Raw genomic sequence first — 22,223 nt, forward strand, 5'->3', positions numbered from 1 at the left:
GAGAGGACACGCTGAGTCAGGGGGCACAGCATGGGGGGCAGGTGCCAGGATGGCGCGCCGCAGAGCATGAAGTCGTGGGGCACGGGGGAGACACGTGGGGCGTGCGGCTGGCACAAGGGCAGGCCTCCCCTCCGGCCACTGGCATGGGCTGCAGTGACCGGCAGCGGTGGTCTACAGGCTCCTGGGCAGACGTGCTGACTGGGGGGCAGTGCTCTAGTGCCCCCAGCACGTGAAGAGGCGGGAGTGAGACTTACAGAATGGGGTCAAACCTCCCAGCTCTCTAGGTCCAGGCAGATACAGCTTTCAAAAAAACCAAAAAGGGCACAGCAGTTTTCCGCATATTTTCCTTAAGACACAGCTCGTAATTTCACAGATGCTTCACACTGCTGCAGCAAAACTGGAGAGGGCCAGGAAAAGGCCACGAATTGCTGTAAGAATCTGATAAAAACTATAGGGCGTCTCTCCAACCCTGAGACCACTGCCTACGAAGGACTCACCAACCTCCTATGGGCTGAGCCCTTTGGGTGCAAGGGTCTGGCTATGAATTTCCTTTCAACTGCATTTTGCCCAGATTTTCAAAGAGCAGAAGAGGCAATACTACGGCTTTAAGTCTGTTTAGCACAAAGCTCCAGTGCCTAGTACTTCAAGATCCACAAACACTTAAATGCAGACAGTTTAGAAATCCTGAGAAATCAAATACATCATTCTCGTTTTCAATATGAGAATTGATGGCATATACTTATTTGGTAACACACCTACTTCATCAAGAGGCCTAAGTTTAGAGGATTAGGATGTGTGGCCATAGTTTTCCTGGTGGCCAGGCACCACAGTCCTAGGGGGGTGGTGGCGCAGCTTGAGATCACCCCTGGGCAGGGTGGAGGGAGGCTGGCTGCACCCACTGATCAAAGGAGAAAGATCAAGTATCTTTATGCCTGGCCAGCAGGGCAGGGAGACGCTGCTCAGAATGGGCAAAAGACTACAGCTGGGTTTTTTTTTAATTCATTTTAAAATTCAAGTGTTGTCTAAGTTCATCCTTTCTTAGAGCATCGAAGGAAAACGCAGACTCTACCACACCTATAAACAAGGGGGAAGAAAACATGTGTTTGCTTATTCAAATGGGACAGAGTTAGGAGACAGTCACTTGGGGGAAGGGAGGCAGGAAAGGATCTGTGGGATCTGATGTCGCCCTGTCCATGCACACCAATCCAGGAGCAGCAGCAGCCCGGGGCTTCAGGTCACACGCTGGCCCTGGTGATAAATGCCAAGCCGTGCCCGTCCAGCCACAGGCCAAACAGAGCATGAGTGCTGTGCAGCCTTCTTCACACTCTTCCACGTGCAGACAAGATTCGCGGACCACTTCCCCACTGCACACAGTGTGGATGGTCTCTGGACAGTTATTACGAAGAACACAGGGGAACAGCTCCACTTACATGGTTAATGAAGAGACTCTTGCGCTTTTCTCTCACTGTGAAAACAAAAGATGCAACAGAAATGTTACACACCTGCGTGCTAACCCCTGGCAGGTTGCTGAGGACGGTCCTCTGTGTCAAGGTCCCATCCTTCCACCAACCAATATATCCAGCTGCTCAGTTATGACTTAAGAAATGCGACCTGCACACATGCAGATGTGACCTCTGCTAAGACAGCAGAACATGAAACCACATACACCACAGCACCCAACAAAATCACTGCACCATAGTTAACTGAGTGGTAACGGCTTCCCAACTAAAGCAAACAGTAACTAGTAAAGCTCATAAAATTCTGCATGTATCCACTAATTAAGATTGTCAACAAAGAGCAGGACTGTTTATTTCTAACCAAAACAGACCCATACAGGTCCATACTATTAGGATGAAGTAAGAGACAACATAGTGACTAGACAACAAATGATAACAATACTATCCATAACTGGATTAAAATACAGGACACTGGACGTCCGAAGCATCGCTGGAGACCAGTTACTCTCCGCGCCGGTGCTGGGGGCCTCCCAGAGCACCCTGCCTCCCTGCAGGGAGGCCGAGCAAACTCACAACAAAAGTACCCCTTCTCAGAGGCTGTTCTCACGCTGGTGTCTGTGTGGCAGGGTCAGCACCCCACCTTCGTTTCCCAGACCTCAGTGTTTCTCAAAATTGGGGCCCTCAACCTCAAAGATGTAGAGGGGGGAGATAGGGAACCCAGAGGAGCTTTTTAACAACCTAGTATCACTGAGTTTTGCATTTTCTTTCCTGAAAACTCCCTTTTGAGAGTATACAGAGTGAGAGTTCAGTCAGGAAGATCCCCTGGAGAAGGGATAGGCTACCCACTCCAGTATTCTGGGGCTTCCCTGGTGGCTCAGACGGTAAAGAATCCGCCTGCAATGCATGAGACCCACTTCGATCCCTGGGTTGGGAACATTCCCTGGAGAAGGAAATGGCAACCCACTCCAGTATTCTTGTCTGGGACATTCCATGGACAGAGGAGCCTGGTGGGCTACAGTCCATGGGGTCGCAAAGTGTCAGACACGACTGAATGACTGTGCACAGCACAAAGTAATAGTTGGACCATAAAGAAGGCTGAGCGCCCAAGAAGTGATGCTTTCAAATTGTGGCGCTGGAGAAGACTTCTGAGAGTAGCTTGGACTGCAAGGAGATCAAACTAGTCCATCCTAGGGGAAATCAACTCTGAATACTCATTGGGAGAACTGATGCTGAAGCTGGAGTGCCAACGCTTTGGCCACCTGATGTGAAGAGCTTACTCACTGGACAAGACCCTGATGCTGGCAAAGACTGAACGCAGGAGGAGAAGGACGACGGAGGATGAGATGGCGGGATGGCATCACCAACTCAATGGTCATGAGTTTGAGCAAACTTGGGGAGATAGTGAAGGACAGCGAAGCCTAGCGTGCTGCAGTCCATGGGGGTTGCAGAGTCGGACGGGACTTAGTGACTGAACAACAACATAGAAATCAATCAACACAGTTAACAAGCAGCTCACTGGAGAGGACAGAGATATATTTAAACCAAAAGGAACATCAGCTGAAAGGAAAAGGGCAGGTGAGGCTCTCTGACTGAGTGTGGATGTGAGGTCCTTGTCTGTGAGGTGCTGCGGCTGGCATGCAGAAGAGACCCACGGCTGCTCCAGAGGGCACGCAGATGCTGCAGACCCCTTGTCCACTTTCTCCAGGCTCCTGAGTGTGTCAGCTCAGCCCAGGTGCCACCAAATGACAAGAGCACTGGACACGAGTGACAGTCATTCACAGGCTTTAGGGTGTACTTTCCAGAAACTCCTTACTTTTAAGGAGCTCCCATGACCAGGTGAGAAACTCTTACAATTAAGTGGACTCGAATTCCTTACTGTCAACAGAACTGATTGAGAATAAGGCTGAACTGCAGCAATTAGGAGGGATTCTGGATGATAAATCCCTTGGAGTTTCTGACACATAAACCAAGTAGCATAGAACCTATGGATTCTTCAGTGTTTCACTGCAAACAAATCCCGTGAACGGGGCTGGCGGGAGGAAGAGCCTAGTGGGCAAGCAGAGGAGGAGGAGGTACAGGAGTGTTCGCTCTGCAGGCTGGGAGACAGGACACCGCACAGAGTTGGGTGTCGGTTCCTCTTCCTTGTTTTCAACCTGTTGAGACTCAAGTAGATACTTTACAAAGGGAAAACCCAGCATTTGAGGAATGAAGCAAAAACAGAAGGATGAGAGTTGCCAACTCTACCCAGTGATAGGTGGAGGAGGGGAGGGTGAGAGGGAAGGGGTAGATGCATGCCCCTGACTCACACCCGGGGATCCTGTGAGGTCAAAGGACCCTGCCATCCGTCTCCCTGTGACAACCAAGCCACGTGTCATCCACTTAAGAGTCTCTAGTGCCATTCCATGTGAATATAGGTAAAAAGCTTCTGACTGACGTTGGTCTGTGCCCTGAATTCACAGGAAGTGAGAACCAAATCTGAAAGTGTGCCAGACTCGTGTGACTTGTTTTCATAGTACTATATTAAGTGCAAAGACTTGCTTTTGACTCTCATTTTTCATTGTCCAAAACCTTCACCCCACCACCACTTTCCTGCCTGGCAATAACCTCCCTTCTCCATGGGCTCCCACTTCACCAGATGAAGAAAAAAATGTCCTGCTTAGTTTCCACCCAAAACATTAGAAACTTAAATCACAAGGATTTGATGCCTACAGTGATTTCTTCTTATACACTTAAAAAAAAAAAAAAGGCACCAAATTCTCTCAGATCTCATCACTGGCCTGCTTAAATCAAGATCACCAATATTATATCAGCATTATGCTACATCAAAGTTGTCACCTAGCCATAAGTGAGGAGTTATCAGTTCTTCAAATGAACTCTCTTAAATATGTTTGATTACTTTTCTAGTCAACTTAGGATCTTCTCAAGATGAGACCTTAGCAATTTGACAAGAGTCACGGCTAGAAGCCCCAGGACCTCAGCACTGTCACTGCAACATGATTTAACAGATTCCTCCACTGCTCTTTTCTGCAGGAACAGGCTATGTTCACTGTATTGTGTGTTTTCTCTCTCCTTTGCAGCCAAGAGCCAGGGAACAGCGACATAAGTCAAGGGCTAAAAAGAGGGGGAAATCCCCCAGAAGAAATTCCATGCCACAGAACAAACAGCTTAACACAAGTATGACAGAAGCAAAACATCTAACCCTAGTGTACAGGTTCAATCTGGCTCTCAAATGACACAACTGAGATAATGGTGTTTGTATTTAGAGTTGTATTATGATTTCTTTTTACATACTATCTAATACTTCTGATCTTTAGAGAATTTATGCAAATAATTAATTTTTAAATGAAAGTTTCTGATTCTCAGGGTAGAAACTGCCTTGAACTATCCCAACTGATTGGCCAAATGAGGACAGTTGCTTCAAATAGTAAATTCTAAAAATATGACTTACTATAAAGAAACCCCAAAGGGTAACCACCCAAACATTCTTAGTGGTCACTAAGGATGACCACTTAGGATTCTATCTTTATCCTGAGAATCACAGTGACTGGAAAATCAAGACAGGCTAGTTACCAGCATAAGTCTTTAAAAAAAAAAAAAGAAAGAAAGAACCTACCGTCTGTTTGAGATTTACTGAGGAATATCGTGCTGGCCCGAGGATGGTCTGAGGGATTGAATTCCATGTTCAAATCTTTAAAGAAAGAAAAAGAAGATACATGAAAACCCATCTGATAACTAAAGGGCATCAAGATTTTCAATTTTTTAAACCTCAGATCACTAAGACATTCAAGGATTCTGGAAGAAACCAACAATTACTGTGTTAATAGATTCTTCCAGGTTCAACTTCGAACACTTAACTACTTAGAAACTTGAGAAACTCATACATAAAACTTAGACACCTGGCTGGAGATCTATTAACTGAAAACTCCATTTTCTTTTTAAAAGTCGTTCTGCACCCAGTATAACTACAAAATAGCAGGACAACGTCCTAACACATAATTAAGGAGAGGTACGTGCTAAAACGGACTCATCTAAATCCACAGTTAAGCAAGTGGTATTTCCTTCTTAAATGTGATTAAAATAGGATATCTCAGCCAAATTGGTATCTACACACTCTGCTTAATTAAGATGGTTATTTTCTGAAACGGCAAAATTAATCCTTTAGAGCAAAAGCTCACATTGCCCATCTGTGGGCATAATCGGGGCCACAGATGTGTTTTGTCTGATTCATTCATCTTCTTTCTTTTTTAATAAATTTGAACCCATGTATAATTTCCGTATTTCAAACACATATCACAAAGGGAAAAAAATTTATTTCTAGCTTCTCTTGAGAAATCAGATCTTTTAGCAACACCAGGCCCCCCCCCCCGCCCAATGGTAGCAACTGGCAGGACCTAAGAGCCCAGTGCCCAGTCCTCACCCTCTGCCCCACCACCCACTCCTTGGGGCCATTCCTCAGTTCCTCCCCTACTGGCATCTGCCTTTGTAATCCTGCCTTAGAACAGTCTCCAAGGGCTACAGACTTGCCCAGTATAAACAATCAGAATCCCATCACAGGGGAGTTTTTTCAATTAAAAAAAAATTCCATATGGAAAGAATGGTTAAGCAAAACAAAAGAATAAAGTTACAGAAGGGAAGAGAGAAGATCAAAATTAATGGAAAGTCAGAATGGTCTTCAAATCAGCTTCCAACATCACAGTGAAAATGTCTGAGTTCCATTATTTCAATAAATTTGCAAATAAATCTAATCAACACCAACAAAAAACAGAAGGTATCTTATCCTTAGCTTTAACAGCTAATCCAGTCAAAGATAAAAGGAAAGAAAAAACAAGGATGGTCACATGTTGTTGTTGTTCGGGGCATCCAGGGCCCTGGGCTCAGGGCAGCCTCAGCTCTGGAGGGTGTTGGCGTGTCTGTGCTTGTGAGTTTTCTCTGGAGACTCCCTTGAGGGAGAGAATGACTGTGTCTCAGCCTGAGGTGCCACCTGCATTAAGGTGTGGCAGCTCATGACCTGGTGGAAGGTGGGCGTTTGTGACTTGCTGGTGGAAAGAGAATCAGATCAGGAGAGCCGTCATGGTGCCTGTGGCTCACGTTGGCGGGGGCCCTGACTCCTTGTGTGTTTTTGTGTTCTATCGCTTCATTAAAAAAATATATATTTATAGTTTCCTTTGTTGTGCCGAAGCTTTTAATTTTAATTAGGTCCCGTTTATTTTTGTTTTTATTTATTTCCAGTATTCTGGGAGGTGGGTCATAGAGGATCCTGCTGTGATTTAGAGAGTGTTTTGCCTATGTTCTCCTCTAGTTTTATAGTTTCTGGTCTTAGACCTTTAATCCATTTTGAGTTTATTTTTGTGTATGGTGTCAGAAAGTGTTCTACTTTCATTCTTTTACAAGTGGTTGACCAGTTTTCCCGGCACCACTTGTTAAAGAGATTGTCTTTAATCCATTGTATATTCTCCTTTGTCAAAGATAAGGTGTCCATAGGTGTGTGGATTTATCTCTGGGCTTTCTATTTTGTTCCATTGATCTATATTTCTGTCTTTGTGCCAGTACCATAGTGTCTTGATGACTGTGGCTTTGTAGTAGAGCCTGAAATCAGGCAGGTTGATTCCTCCTGTTCCATTCTTCTTTCTCTATATTGCTTTAGCTATTCGAGGTTTTTTGTTTTTCCATACAAATTGTGAAATTATTTGTTCTAGCTCTGTGAAAAATACCGTTGGTAGCTTGACAGGGATTGCATTGAATCTATAGATTGCTTTGGGTAGTAAACTCATTTTCACTATATTGATTCTTCTGATCCATGAACATGGTATATTTCTCCATCTATTAGTGTTCTCTTTGATTTCTTTCACCAGTGTTTTATAATTTTCTATATATAGGTCTTTAGTTTCTTTAGGTAGATATATTCCTAAGTATTTTATTCTTTTCATTGCAATGGCGAATGGAATTGTTTCCTTAATTTTTCTATTTTCTCATTATTAGTGTATAGGAATGCAAGGGATTTCTGTGTGTTGATTTTATATCCTGCAACTTTACTATATTCATTGATTAGCTCTAGTAATTTTCTGGTGGAGTCTTTAGGGTTTTCTATGTAGAGGATCATGTCATCTGCAAACAGTGAGTGTTTTACTTCTTCTTTTCCAATTTGGATTCCTTTTATCTCTTTTTCTGCTCTGACTGCTGTTGCTAAAACTTCCAAAACTATATTGAATAGTAGTGCTGAGAGTGGGCACCCTGTTCTTGTCCCTGACTTTAGGGGAAATGCTTTCAATTTTTCACCATTGAGGATAATGTTTGCTGTAGGTTTGTCATATATAGCTTTTATTATGTTGAGGTATGTTCCTTCTATTCCTGCTTTCTGGAGAGTTTTCATCATAAATGGATGTTGAATTTGTCAAAGGCTTTCTCTGTATCTATTGAAATCATCATATGGCTTTTATTTTTCAATTTGTTAATGTGGTGTATTACATTGATTGATTTGCAGATATTGAAGAATCCTTGCATCCCTGGGATAAAGCCCACTTCACACCAGTCAGAATGGCTGCGATCCAAAAGTCTACAAGCAATAAATGCTGGAGAGGGTGTGGAGAAAAGGGAACCCTTTTACACTGTTGGTGGGAATGCAAACTAGTACAGCCACTATGGAGAACAGTGTGGAGATTCCTTAAAAAACTGGAAACAGAACTGCCTTATGACCCAGCAATCCCACTGCAGGGCATACACATCGAGGAAACCAGAATTGAAAGAGATGTGTACCCCAATGTTCATCCCAGCACTGTTTATAATAGACAGGACATGGAAGCAACCTAGATGTCCAACAGCAGATGAATGGTTAAGAAAGCTGTGGTATATATACACAATGGAGTATTACTCAGCCATTAAAAAGAATACATTTGAATCAGTTCTAATGAGGTGGATGAAACTGGAGCCTATTTATTATACAGAGTGAAGTAAGCCAGAAAGAAAAAACACCAATACAGTATACTAACGCATATATATGGAATTTACAAAGACGGTAACGATAATTCGGTATGCGAGAGAGCAAAAGAGACACAGATGTATAGAACAGTCTTTTGGACTCTGTGGGAGAGGGAGAGGGTGGGATGATTTGGGAGAATGGCACTGAAACATGGATAATATCATATAAGAAACGAATCGCCAGTCCAGGTTCGATGCAGGATATAGGATGCTTGGGGCTGGTGCACTGGGATGACCCAGAGGGATGGTATGGGGAGGGAGGTGGGACGGGGGTTCAGGATGGGGAACACACGTACACCCGTGGCAGATTCATGCTGATGTATGACAAAACCAATACAATATTGTAAAGTTAAAAAAATAATAATAAATGATAAATGGTTTAAATATATATATATATATAGTATTTATTGGGCTGCCTGAGATCTCAGCTGTGGCAGGTGGGATCTAGTTCCCTGACCAGTGATCCAACCTGGGGTCCCCTGCCTTGGGAGCACAGAGTCTTGGCCCCTGGATCACCAGGGAAGTCGCTCTTTGCTCATTTTAACTTAAGGATCATATCCTCTGAGGAGATAAGTATCTACCTGCCAATCAGGAGAGAACACAGGGGAAATGGCTTCAGAATCCATTCAGAGTGGCAGGTTAAAGCCTAGGGCTTGCTCTAAGCCAGTGGTCCCCAACCTTTTTGGCACCAGGGACCAGCTTTGTGGAAGACAGTTTTTCTACAGATTTAGGTGGGGAGGATGGTTTTGGGGTGATTCAAGTACATTACTTTTATTGTGCACTTTATTATTCTTTGTTGTTCAGCCACTAAGTCATGTCTGACTCTTTGTGACCCTATGGACTGCAGCATGCCAGGCTTCCCTGTCCTTCACCATCTCCCAAAGTGTGCCCCAATTCAAGTCCATTGCATTGGTGATGCCATCCAGCCTTCTCATCCTCTGATGCCCTTTCCTCCTCCTCCCCTCAATCTTTCCCAGCATCAGTGACTTTTCCAATGAGTTGGCTGTTCACATTAGGTGACCAAAACACGAGAGCTTCAGCTACAGCATCAGTCCTTCCAATGAGTATTCAGGGTTGATTTCCCTTAAGACTGACTGGTTTGATCTCCTTGCTGTCCAACGGACTCTCAGGAGTCTTCTCCAGCACCACAGTTGGCAGGTATCACTACTTTGGCACTCTGCCTTGTACCCTGGAGGCAACACCTGATGGCTGTCACAGAGACCCCTTTGAGGTGACTGTGCCTCAGAGAGAAAAGGCAGTTTTAGGAGATGTCGAGTCCCTGGAGTTGACTTCAACCCACTGCTTCTTTATGATGGTGATACTTATTAAGCTTTCCAGGTGGCTCAGCAGTAAAGAATCCAATGCAGGAGATGCAGATTAAATCCCTAGATTGGGAAGATCCCATGGAGAAGGAAAGGGCTGCCCACTCCAGTATTCTTGCCTGGGAAATCCCATGGACAGAGGAGCCTGGTAGGCTACAGTCCACAGGATCACAAAGAGTCGGACATGACTGAGCACCTCATACTAATAGAACATTATGAGTCTATCGCCAGACTTTCAGGTGAAAACAGAAATACTTGGTCACAATGCTTTCAGTCCACATTTTGGCTGAGTACAAGGCATGACAGGATCCCTTTATTTAAAACTGAAACGAAACTGACAGAATTTAATACAGCAATGCTGTGAGCCTTCCATGTCTGTGGGAACTGCACCTGTGTGTTCAATCAACCTTTGGTCAAAAATAGTGCATTTGCCACACATGGGCATCTATTTAAATAACATTCATACTGCGTATTTACAACTCTGTATATAAAATTCACATAGCATTAGGGATTATAAATAACCTAGGGATGACTTAAGGTGTATAGGGAGATGTGGTAGGTTATATGCAAATCCATGCCATTTTATATGAGGGACTTGGGCATCCACGGATTTTGGAACCAATCCCCAGTGGTTACTGAGGAATGACTATGTTCTCCCATGCCACGTAACTTAGTTTTTTTTCTGTCCTTTCCACAGATGTCACAGGCCTGTTCGTCTCAGCTTTTTAACTAGCACCGATGCTATAAGGATCCCTGTGATGGTGCCTAAGAGAAGTGGGAGTCATAATCCATGACTGACGGTCTGGAAAACCAGAAAAAGAAAAACACGACGGTGCAGCAAGGCCTGAACAGTGCTGGGTCTAATTAGGATAGATGAGGAGACATAAAAGATGAGCTGCAAAAATCAGAAGCTTTCACCTCCCACCCGCTTTCTCCGCACTGCCTGGCCTCAGGTTGGTCATGTTCCAGTGACTCATCCAGGAGACAAGCTGTTCATTTTGGCCTTGACAGCATCAGTGAGTAGAGGCCAAAGGACTCAAGGACCCTGTGAGCACCTGGTAGTGTTTTAAGACCAACTGTGGTCAGCTAACCACCCCAACCTAACCTCAGATGACTCCATCAGGTCTGTTTCCTATCTTTAGACAAATGTATTTGACATGGTCATAATCTTAAACTTCTAATTTCAATTTTAGGTAGTCACATTGCTAAGTGTGACTAGGATCTGCAAAGCAATGATGAAAAATCAGCAAATAAAGCCTGTTAATTTTAAATCAGTTTGGTTTACTTTTATTTTTAGTCACTGTTGACCCACTGCCTGAAGATCACCGACTATCTCCATTCATTAGTGCTCCATTCATCAGAACCTGACCCCATTGGTTTGCTCCACTGGTTGCCGTCGGGCCAGCCCCAATCCCTGCATCCTGCATCAGCACCCCTATTTATAAACTCTGCTGCTGTTGCTGTGGCAGCAAACTGCTGCTACCACAATTTCGACTGATTCCAAAGCCATCTTTTGTACCCCTGCTAACTTCATGTTTATTCTTTACAATTATTCTAACGCGCTCACATTTGGTCATTTTCTGTTCTCACTCTCCTAGGGGCACACCTGTGCATGGTGGGCCTCCAGCCTAGGTGTGTGCACACATCTGACTCCCACTCATGTGCTCTGTCTCTCCATCCACCTCTTTCCAAACTGCCTATCTCTCAGTCTCCTACTCACTCTTGTTCTCTTCCTGTATCTGTCTCCTCTTTCCCTCCCGCAAACTCTCTCCAGTCTCTCCACTGTCCCTTTCAAATATTCTTTGTTAAGATGAATCAAAGGAGAGAAAAGATCCTAATGTTTAAGGCTAAAGAGAGGCTGTTCTGCCAATACAGCAACTAGATAACCTATAAGCTCTCACACTACAAGCACCTAGAAATCTGAGATAAAATACAAGACATCCATGAAAAAGCCTAGAGGGTGAGGCAAGGGAAATGGCTTGAGCCTCTAACCGAAGAGTGAAATGGAGTGTTCTGGCAGAGCAAAGGCTGTCTGGCTGTGTGCCCTGGGTCTTAGGTTTCAACCAAGGTGACCACATGTCTTGGTTCACACCAATTATTCTGGCACAATAACCAATTCTGTCCTCTTTACTTATAATGTCCTGATTAGGAAGTTAGCTCATTTTAATGTCCTGCAGGATAGAATATAAGCCAGTATAGGGGATACAAGTTAGAACAGATGCTTGTACATGTGTCTGAAACCCTCAAAGAGATACAACTGCAACAAAAACTGAATTAGAAAACAAAGTTATCTATAAACCCAAATGAAAAAGGAGCTGGGCCTCAGAAGGGGAAACATCTCCCAAGTCCCCCCACCACTGCCCACAGTGAATGGTACCCACTGGTCTGTCTGAATCTCCAGCATGGTTCTGGAGTTCCACTCTACTCAGCACATGTAGTCTAGGGAACCCTGTGACAAGACTTTTACACCAAATTGGTCACATGCCAGTGGGACCCCTGTGTGCCTGGCAGAAGTAACTGCAAACCACTCTGGAGAAGTCTGCCTCTCTGAGCCCCTGCAAAGCCAGGCTTCCCATCCCAAACGACATGACTCAGAGGAAATGATCCATCAAAAGTGAGTATCAAGAGACACAACAAATGATTCGACTAGAACCTGGATTACAGAGCTGGAGAGAGACGGCAAAATAAGCACAGGCTGAGGTACTTAAAGTCCAGGAGAGAAAAAGATAAAAACGTACAACTGAAAATGACAAGACTGAATTCTGGCTTCTCCTCGGCCATGTGAGCAAATCACTTAAAGATGATGGTGACACTCTGACAGGCTACTGAACCCTGTGATGATCAGAGACAGTGCTGCTTAAAGCCAATGGGATTCGGGGGCCCCGTGGAAAGGTTAGGTGGGGCCCTCAGCCCCACCGATCAGCACTGAGGACAGAGACCACATGTACAAAGTCCAAATGCTCAACAATAATCAACAAACAAGGTGAATAATGGAAATACATAAGAGAATGATCAAGTGAAGCAGCTCTTCTCAGCTTTTCTTTTTTTTTTCTTTAAAGAAAAACTGGCAAGAACCAACCATTAACTCACATGTAGATTAATTCAAAGAGAAAGAATCTCCTAGCAACCAGCCTCTCCTGAGGCCTGAATCAAGCTATCACCAAACAGGAAAAACACCACTTGGAACATTGATATTTTAATATCAGGCAAATAACTAGATTCAGTATGGGCAATATTGGTAAAATTGGCTACTGCAGACAACTAGAAAGTGTCTGAAATGACACTCTGAAAGTCAGCAGAGACACTTGAGTCCCAATTATTACTTTATTCAACGGTCAATAAATATTTACCCAGAATCAACTTGATGCAGGTGCTGCATGCAAGGAATACAGAGTGGAAATCCCGTGGCCCCAGGAATGCTGAGGCCTGGGGGCAGGGAAGCAGAGGGCAGGGCGGTGCCACGGAACCCAGCAGAGAGCTGAGGCCGCCGTGAATCGAGCCACACTGCGTGCTGAGTGAGAGGAGAGGGATGTGGGGGTGCTGGGGATAAAACATAAGCGCACCAAGAACACTCAGTCCACAAAAAGACTCACATCTGATTTTAGAGGCAGGTGGGACTGAATAACATTCGGACAAATGAAGTCAGGGATACTGAGATCTCCCAAATAACAGATCCGACAGTATTTCCACTTTCAAACACAAAACCACCAAAAACTCACAGATGCCGTAAAGAATACAGCACAAGCAAGAGGTGGCAAGAGATTCTCTGATCAATTCTCACCAAGTAATCCAAAGCATTCCCCAGTCACCACCGCACATGTAAATGAGGGTCACATTTGCAGCAGCAGCAGAAAGTGCTAAAAGCAGAGATCATGGTTACATAAATCAGGAATTATCTGAAAGCACTTTAAAGAGAGGAAATAAACCAAATAAAAAACGAAAATAAGATTACAAAAGGATATCACATGGAAGACAGGTAAACAGAAGATATAACTCGGGGCAAATGCAGTGTAACCTATGTGTGAGGAGACCTGTTGGGTGAGTGACACCAGAATGCAGGCACCGAGGTGCAACGCCCCAGAACCACCTGAGGGGAAGAAAGACCTGGCTCCTTCTTGACGCCAACAACATGGGAATAAATGACAGAAAAGGAACCAGTCTGCCTCTCTTACAGCAATTCTATTCCACAGACTCTGAAGACTGTTCTCTCAGTTTCAATATGTCAGCCGAGAGCACGTCCACAATCCCAAGAGGTCACGCTCACTCTGCAAATGAGATCATCACCCTTCAGTATAGACCTGATCTATATCTTACCATCTAAGATATAGACCTGATCTATATCTTACCATCTAAGAAGAAAGTTAAATCCAGAATTTACCTCCTACTTCAATCTGTAACTTCAACCTGCCAATTCTGGGGAAATATATAGAAGGGAATACTGTGGCCTCTGAGCATCCTACTTGACTCAGACACAAGGGAATGGGATGCATAACTAATAATAAAATCTGGGAGGCAACTGCCAGGGCCGAGCCGTTCTGCATTTAATCGGGTCTGTCGAGCTTCAGAGGGAAAGAAAACAGGCAGCCAGACGGACAAGACGTGCATTCAGAAGAGCCACACTGGAAGATTCAAGTGAATAAATGCGCCTCCGACCCTGCCATCACACACCTGCTGCTCAGTTCACTAGCACCGAACTGAAACAATCCCATTTCATTTTTAAAGCTGAGTCAGCACCACGTCCAGCAGGAGAGAAGCGCGGTGCGGACTCTCTGGTCCTGTCTGAGGGCTCAGCACTGGGCGCGCCAGGCTCCAGTCCCGGCGGCACTGAGGCGCAGCAAGTCCGCCCTGCACAACCATCTGGCCAACGATGCAACTTGACTCTCAGCACGTGAGCGCAAGCACACACACCAGCACACGTGACAGCCCTCAGTCCTCCGCAAAACCCGAGGCGCTGAGACAGGGGGACAGGCAGCCAAGAGCCAGCCTGCCACTAAAACAGCCATCGCGACAGCAGAAGAAAACAGAGGCACGTTTGACTGGGGCAGGTCACTCGGGGTCCCTGGTTTGTTAACCTAGTAAACAAGTGTTCGATCAGGACGCCAGAACCAGGGGCTCAGCTCCCGTCCTGTTCCTCTCCTCTCTAGACCCGGTGAGAGATCAGGCACCAAGCCTGCTCGGTGTCCCCAGGCTTGAGTGCGGCAGCCAGGGTGCTGGGCATCTTCTCTGCACTGGCAGCACGGTGGCGACCCCAGGGTGAGCAGAATAGGAGCAGGTCCTCTGGTAGGTTTCTTGTGACGGAGAAGAGGAGGGGAGAATGCCACATTTATTACATTTTTCCTACCACAATCTGCCAGGTTTGGTGAAAATGGATTTTTAAGGCAACATTTTTCTCAGCATTCCAAGAAATCCATGATCAACCACATACCCTGGTGACTATGTTCAAAATAGGAAATGTCCCTTGTTTGCATGATACAATGAACTGCCCTTTGAGAAGAGGAAGACACTAGCAGTGATTAGCTTTGATTTTCTTCCATAATTAGAATGTCCTAGAGCGTTCACTGAAAGGTCATCCTGCCATGGTTACCGCACCGAAGGGAAGGGGACAGTTCCAGCGACATCAGGCCCTCAGAAACCCTTGGGTACTATGGTCACTGCATCATGCTTCTTGGGAGTCAGAGTGGTGAGAGGTCTGAGTCACTGACAGCCTCCTCCTCAAAGCACCCAGCAGCCACCTCTGATCCAAGCGGGGATCATACTGCTTCACGGGAGTTTGTGAACAGAAAACACAGATTTGGACAGGTCACAGTGAAAAAATTGATAAGGGCCACAAGTATATCAGTAAAACACCAATATTATTATTACTAGAAAGCATGCACAACTGCAAAAAGCCTTAAATATACCAGAGTTTCTTTTACCTGATTAAACTCTTTTAAAAAGTCTAGTCACTGAAGAGAGAAAAAGTAATTAAAAAGAATTAAAATAAGCTACACCTGCTCAATTTAGACATCCAACGAGTAGCTTTTGCTAGTTACATTAAATATTAGTATTACCTACTTTCTCACATAGTAGTTTCAGACTGCAATCTGAAACTATGAGTCAGTCATTTAGTTTTGGGACTCTATCCTAGTGAGATAATCTCACATGCAGACAAGGCTTTAAGCCCAAAGATGTTCATTACTGCATTATTTACAATAGGAAAAAGAAAATAATAAATAATCTAAATGTTCACTAATAAGAGACTGAATAAAGTAGGTGGCAAATGTACCACATTGAAAAATTTGTAGCTATTACAAATAATAAATGTTTATAAAATGCATAATGCATTTATAATTGGGGAAATGCTTCTATATATCATGCTAAATGAAAATGAAGATAAAAAATTTTGTACACAAGTGTCACCAGAATTATATGTCACCCAGGTTTGGATTTTATTGCTTTGGTGGTGGTTTTAAGTAAATCTAGCTTTTAAAAGTACTAAAAGAAACTACACAAAAAAATGTTCCCAGTGTAAGGCAAGCATGGGAACTTGTTCTCTTTTCATTTTTTTTCCACTTTATTTTTTTAATTGAAAGATAACTGTTATGCAGAATTATGTTGTTTTCTGTCAAACATCAACAAGAATCAGCCCTAGGTACACCCATGTCCCCTCCCTCCCAAACCCCTCTCCCATCTCCCTCCCCATCCCACCCCTCTAGGTTGATACAGAGTCCCTGTCTGAGTTCCCTGAGTCATACAGCTAATTCCCATTGGGTATCTATTTTACATAGGGTAAAGTAAGTTTCCATGTTACTCTCTCCAGACATCCCACTCTCTCTTCTCCTCTCCCGTGTCCCTAAGTCTGTTCTCTATGTCTGTATCTCCACTGCTGGCCTGCAAATAAATTCATCAGTACCATCTTTTAGATTCCATATATATGCGTTAGTATATGATATTTATATTTCTCTTTCTGACTCACTTCACTCTGTAAAATAGGCTCTAGGTTTGTCCACCTCATTAGAAGGGTGTGGAAAAAAGGGAACCCTCTTGCATTGCTGGTGGGAAAGTAAACTGATACAGCCACTATGGAAGACGGTATGGAGATTCCATTAAAAATTAGGAATAAAACCACCATACGACCCAGTAATCCCACTCCTAGGCATATACCCTGAGGAAGCCAAAATTGAAAAAGACACATGTATCCCATTGTTCACTGCAGCACTATTTACAATAGCTAAAACATGGCAGCACCTAGATGTCCATCGACAGATGAATGGATAAAGAAACTGGTACATATACACAATGGAATATTAGTCATAAAAGGAACACATTTGAGTCTTTCCTTTTTTTAAAAAAAAGCTTTTCTATATGTTCCAGGTTTTCTCTGTGGACATATTTTGCATATTCAAAATGAAGAGAAAGTTAGAGCTGCCCTTTATATCATGCTACAGAGCTTTAAATCTTACCATTAAATTTTCAGCATCAACAAAGACAAAAAAATTTACTCTAAAATGGTGGAAACTTCCACAGTCACTTAGATGAAAAACAAAGAGTTGGTAGTAACTTCATATATGAGATGGGAAGATAAACATTACAAATTAAACAAGGTTAAATTTATTTACTGCTGAACAGGCATAGTTTCATTGCAGATAAGCAAGGTTATCGTTGGTTTAAGAAGACCAATACCACTGTTGGCTAAACTAAAAGGCTATTTTGATGTCTGAACAGGAGGTGAAAAGTGTGCATGTCATTTCTTATCTCAGCAGCATTTACCCTAAATGTATATGTAGAGACGGGGCTTCTCTTGTCGCTCAGCTGGTAGCTCGGCTAGTAGAGAATCCACCTACAATTCAGGAGACCCTGGTTTGATTCCTGGGTCAGGAAGATCCCCTGGAGGAGGGCTAGGCTACCCACTCTAGTATTCTTGCTTGGAGAATCCCCTAGGAGCCTGGTGGGCTACAGTCCATGGGGTTGGAAAGAGTAGGACATGACTGAGCGACTAAGCACATATGCAGAGACAAAGTCTCACAGGAGAGCGGGGAGCTGAGCAGAGCACCCAGGGGCACCCTGAGCAGCTCAGTGCCCCAAAGAAATCCCAGGACAGACCTACACATTTGGGTTACTTCCTTATCCAACTATCTGTGGTCCCAAATCACAGACACAGCACAAATAGCCAACTTTGGGTGAAAAGACTGAGCAAAACCAGTGAACAGAAATCACATGAAGCCTGCAAACGCCCCAGCGTCAGACATGCTATTTCTGGCATTTCATGGTAGACACACTACATCTGGGTTATTATTTATAAAGCTTTCAAGCTACTGAAACAACACTGCTACTAAATAACCCCTGACATCTTAGAAATTAAAATTTTACATTACTTCCAGTCTTGCCATATTTTTTCTTTTCTTTTTTTAGGATTCAGAGTTAATTGGGCGGGGGTGGGGGGGGCACATCGTGCGGCCCCCACCAGGGATCGAACCTGGGCCATGGCAGTGAAAGTGCCGAGTCCAAACCACTAGACCACCAGGGAACTCCCGTCATATTTTCTTAAGAAACATGAATGCACAGTGTCAGAAATAACTGAGATGAGGACAACGATGATGATGGTGATCAATCATCGTCACCACCATCTTTGTCATCATCATCATCTCAGGCCCAGAGTGCTGGCTTTTATCCTCTGCTTTTAAATATAAATGAAAACCAACCCACTTCTCCTCCGAACCAGCAGAGCAGGGAACCATAAACAGCCCTGGGGAAACATCGTGGGCAGGGGGGTGGGGGTGGGTGGTCATCAGCTTCACAGATCCCACAAGGGGCAGAGCAAAGACAGAAGGCTGTCTCTCCTCACCACCAAACAAAGACCCTGGCAAAGAGGGGAACCTGCTCGAGAAAGATGATCCAACACAATTTTATGATAATTCCTGTTTCTGAGTTTTGTGTTCCAAATATACACTATCTGTGGCAAATATACACCACCCGTTTTCACTGAAAGCAGGGAAGGAAAGGGAATGACTTCCTGCACACAAACATGGTCCAGAGGGCAGCAGATTTAGGACAGTTAAGTACTATTTAAATGAACTAAAATATTCTGTATTTGGAGGAGATGGAACAAACTCACATTTTCCACTGGGCGTATATATTTGTCCAATGTTGAAAAGGGGACAACGCTTTAGAGATTAATTTGACACGTAAGTATTTTGAAGGGAAGACTTTTGAACCTCACTAATCTATCTCACTTCTCAATTAATAAAATTAATAAATAACACAGTGTTACACTGTGGAATCAAACATTTACTATTTTTTGAAAAAGGTCCAAATAGCCATCATGTTCCTCTACCTTTTCTGCTGACTGGTTACCAGTCAAGAAAAACCAATATCTAAAAGAATAGTTTTTATTTCAGAACTTTATAGTATAGTCCAAGTCCCAAACTTTCTGTGTTTAAGCCTCTCATTAGACAATAACATAAAATATTTTAGGAGATGCTGGGGTGTCCTAATTATTTTCCAACAGAGTGTCTCAAAAGCCTTTTCTTATGAGAGTAAAGGGTATTAAACAGATTATATAACAAATGTGAGAGTTCTTAAAACATGAACTATTTAGAAGTAAAAATACCTACTGTCTGCAACTTATTCTCATATGGTTCAGGAAAAAAATGTATGTAAGAAAGAAAAAATAATAAAGCGATTGTGGCAAAATGTTAACTACATTTTGTGGTAACGTTAGTACTATCCCACCTTTTCTGTAAGTCTGAAACTGTTTACAAAAAAAAACATGACGGAACATGTATCAGCAGGTTTACTACACAAAAGAAGAGTTATTTAGGTTGTGGAGTCTTTCCTACAGACTCTCTACCTTTCCTCACTTCTGGTTCTCATCCAACCTCCACACTTCCCTAGTCAGACCTGTAGGAAGGCGGGCTCTCTCACCCCACTCCCGGCTCCAAGCCACCTCCAAACACGGCTTCTGTTTCTTCTCACCTGAATCCTTTCTCACCAAAGCCATCAATGACTCTCACTCCCGACACACTAGCTCCAAGCAGACTCCAGCTTTCCTGGTAGCGATGTGACTCCGACTACTGCTCTGCTGTTGTCTCTCCATGAACTTTTCTTCCTCTGACTCTTAAGACTTCCCTTAGATTTCAAATACGATGCACTTTTTGCCCCAATTCTTGTCAATTCCCAGTGCTCTGCCCTGGGAAGGATCCTGAGGCTCCACTGTAAACCCACGCAGGGCAACAGGCCCTGACTTCAAGGTTTGCCAAAGCCCAACTTCAGCACACGACCTTAAACACCAGGGGCGATACCGATGCGCTCTGCTGGGCAGGTAACTGGTCATTTAGTGCTGGTTGTGGAGACAAACTGACCTTTCCAGCCCTTGGGTTATGCCCGGGGACACTTTTCATACTGCTTTACTCAGACTTTTAAACTATTGTTTAAAACCTTTCTTTATAACTGTTTCACTGTTTAAAATTTTTTCTATCTAAAACTATAAATGGAAACTTTCCCTTTCATAGATTTTCTTATAAGGTTGGGTATTCTCAGTATCTTCAACTCTGAAGCCAAGTTTATTTCCCGAGAAACATATTTGCTTTTCTCTTTTAATTTTACAGTGAGTCATTAATCGAAATTAACTTTATATAAAAGGCATCTCCACTGTCAAATGAGATACAACAGATAAACTCTTACCAAATTTATAAGAATAACCTCCTGCTTTTTCCATTTAAAAGCCCAGCTTCTAAGGTACAGTCTATTTATAGACCATGAAGATAAAGCAAGCGGCACACACAAGGCCGATGCAGAGGAAGAAACACTCTGTGTAGCCACCCAAGGCCACACACACACACATCTGGGAAAGCTCCGGCTCTTCCTGTTACCGTCCCTTCCACAGTGAAAGTCGTTTCAAACAAGACTGCTGCTGCTTCTCCGCTGACAATAGTCTAAAAGCCAACTTGTTCCACACTCACAATGGTGCCTTTCTGCAAGACGGTGGAACGGGCTGTGTTCCGAAGGAGGGGGCCCAACACCTGTCGGAGCTGGAGAACCCCCAGCCCAGCCCAGCCCAGCCCATGACAAGCTCCACAGGACCGCCAGGAGCACAGAGCCATCTTTCAAAGCATGGAATGTTATGCAACAGTGCTCTTCTCAGATTGTTGTATAATTACAGCACTTGGGACTCAGATTCCTATATTTCTACTGCTACATTTTATGTCCCTTTAGTATGAGGAGAACTTTTATGAAGTTGACATTTTGGGAAACTTTACATTTCAAGCAATTTCAGTCTGATTTGTAACACATGACTTTCTTTAATTAAAAAAAAAAGGCGGGGGAAGGGGAGAAGGGGATTTCCCTTCTTGTCATGAACATTTATCATCTTTCCTTTTCTACTACAGGCCTTGTTGTTATTGAGTTGCTAAGTTGTGTCCGACTCTTCGGGACTCCATGGACTGCAGTTCACCAGGCTCCTCTGTCCATGGGATTCTTCAGGCAAGAATACTGGAGTGGGTTGCCACCCTCGTCTTCAGGGAATCCTCCTGACCCAGGGATTGAACCTGAGTCTTCCCCTTGGCAGGTGGATTCTTTACCACTGGGTCACCAGGAAAGCCCATATTATAGGCTTAATCGCAAGTAAATAATCTAATGCATATTATTCATTTCAGTCTGGCTTCTTAAGAGACTCTGCCTTTAAATTTCCAGCAAATGGGGTCTTGTCAGGGAGGTGCTAATAATATAGCATGAACTCTGGATTAGCAACCACAACAGTCTAACTGGAGAAAAAGCACAGCTTTCTGCAACGTCTCTGGTCACAGCTATACAAAAGAAATAAGAGCACCCATCTTTAAACAACATCACAGAAGCACAAGCCAAAATGATGTGTAAAAAGAGATGTTTTGACTCAGCAACACTACGTGAAAATGCAGACATGCTTCAGCTGAGTGGATGACTTCTATGGGTAGCGTCACTAAAAATGCTGTAAACAAGCAAACAAGTGTTGTGTAAAGTCTACCGGAAGTGCAGCTCACTAGAGACTGGGTCCCAGTGTGCTTGAGTCTGTGTCAAATGTTCAAACACTGGAGATCAGGAACAGGGTCTGGAACATGGGCAGAAGCCCCAGTCAGACACCCCAAAGAAGCTTCTGGGAGTGCTGGAGAAACAGCAGTACGAGGCATGGGAAACAAGAAGAGTCTGCAGCGGGGGGACCTGTTCATGTGCAGCTTGTCTGTGGGTGTTTCTGTAGCTCTTTGGTGGAGCTGAGTAGGTGAGATGCAGACCACGTGGCCCTTTCCATAAAAAGTCAGCTGACCTCTGGTCTAGAGCTAAGTAAAAAGACCAAGGCTGGAAACACAGGTGAGGGAATCTCTGGATAGGGGCATAGAGGTGTCACTCCCCAGGAAAACAAGAATGTCTTAGTCATCTGACAGTTAAGCAGGGGGTAGGAAAAGGAAGCTTCTAGACCAGTCCCACCCAGTTCTTACTCTCGATCCCCCAAGAGCAC

The 22,223-nt window shown here is 43.9% G+C and overlaps 1 protein-coding gene across 2 annotated transcripts in view; it reads right to left on the reverse strand.

Annotated features, from left to right (window-relative positions):
• Window positions 1-22,223, reverse strand: part of CCNY (cyclin Y) — a 107,428-nt gene that overhangs the window by 30,438 nt on the left and 54,767 nt on the right. For both annotated transcript variants that reach the window (XM_052650734.1, XM_052650735.1), the window contains exons 2-3: window positions 5,071-5,145; window positions 1,431-1,465 (exon numbers count right to left, since the gene is read on the reverse strand). In XM_052650734.1, coding sequence (XP_052506694.1) covers window positions 1,431-1,465; window positions 5,071-5,145 — 110 coding nt within the window. The remainder of the gene's footprint in view (window positions 1-1,430; window positions 1,466-5,070; window positions 5,146-22,223) is intronic.

Source organism: Budorcas taxicolor, chromosome 13 (assembly GCF_023091745.1).
Source record: "Budorcas taxicolor isolate Tak-1 chromosome 13, Takin1.1, whole genome shotgun sequence".
In the NCBI taxonomy this organism is placed as follows: domain Eukaryota; kingdom Metazoa; phylum Chordata; class Mammalia; order Artiodactyla; family Bovidae; genus Budorcas; species Budorcas taxicolor.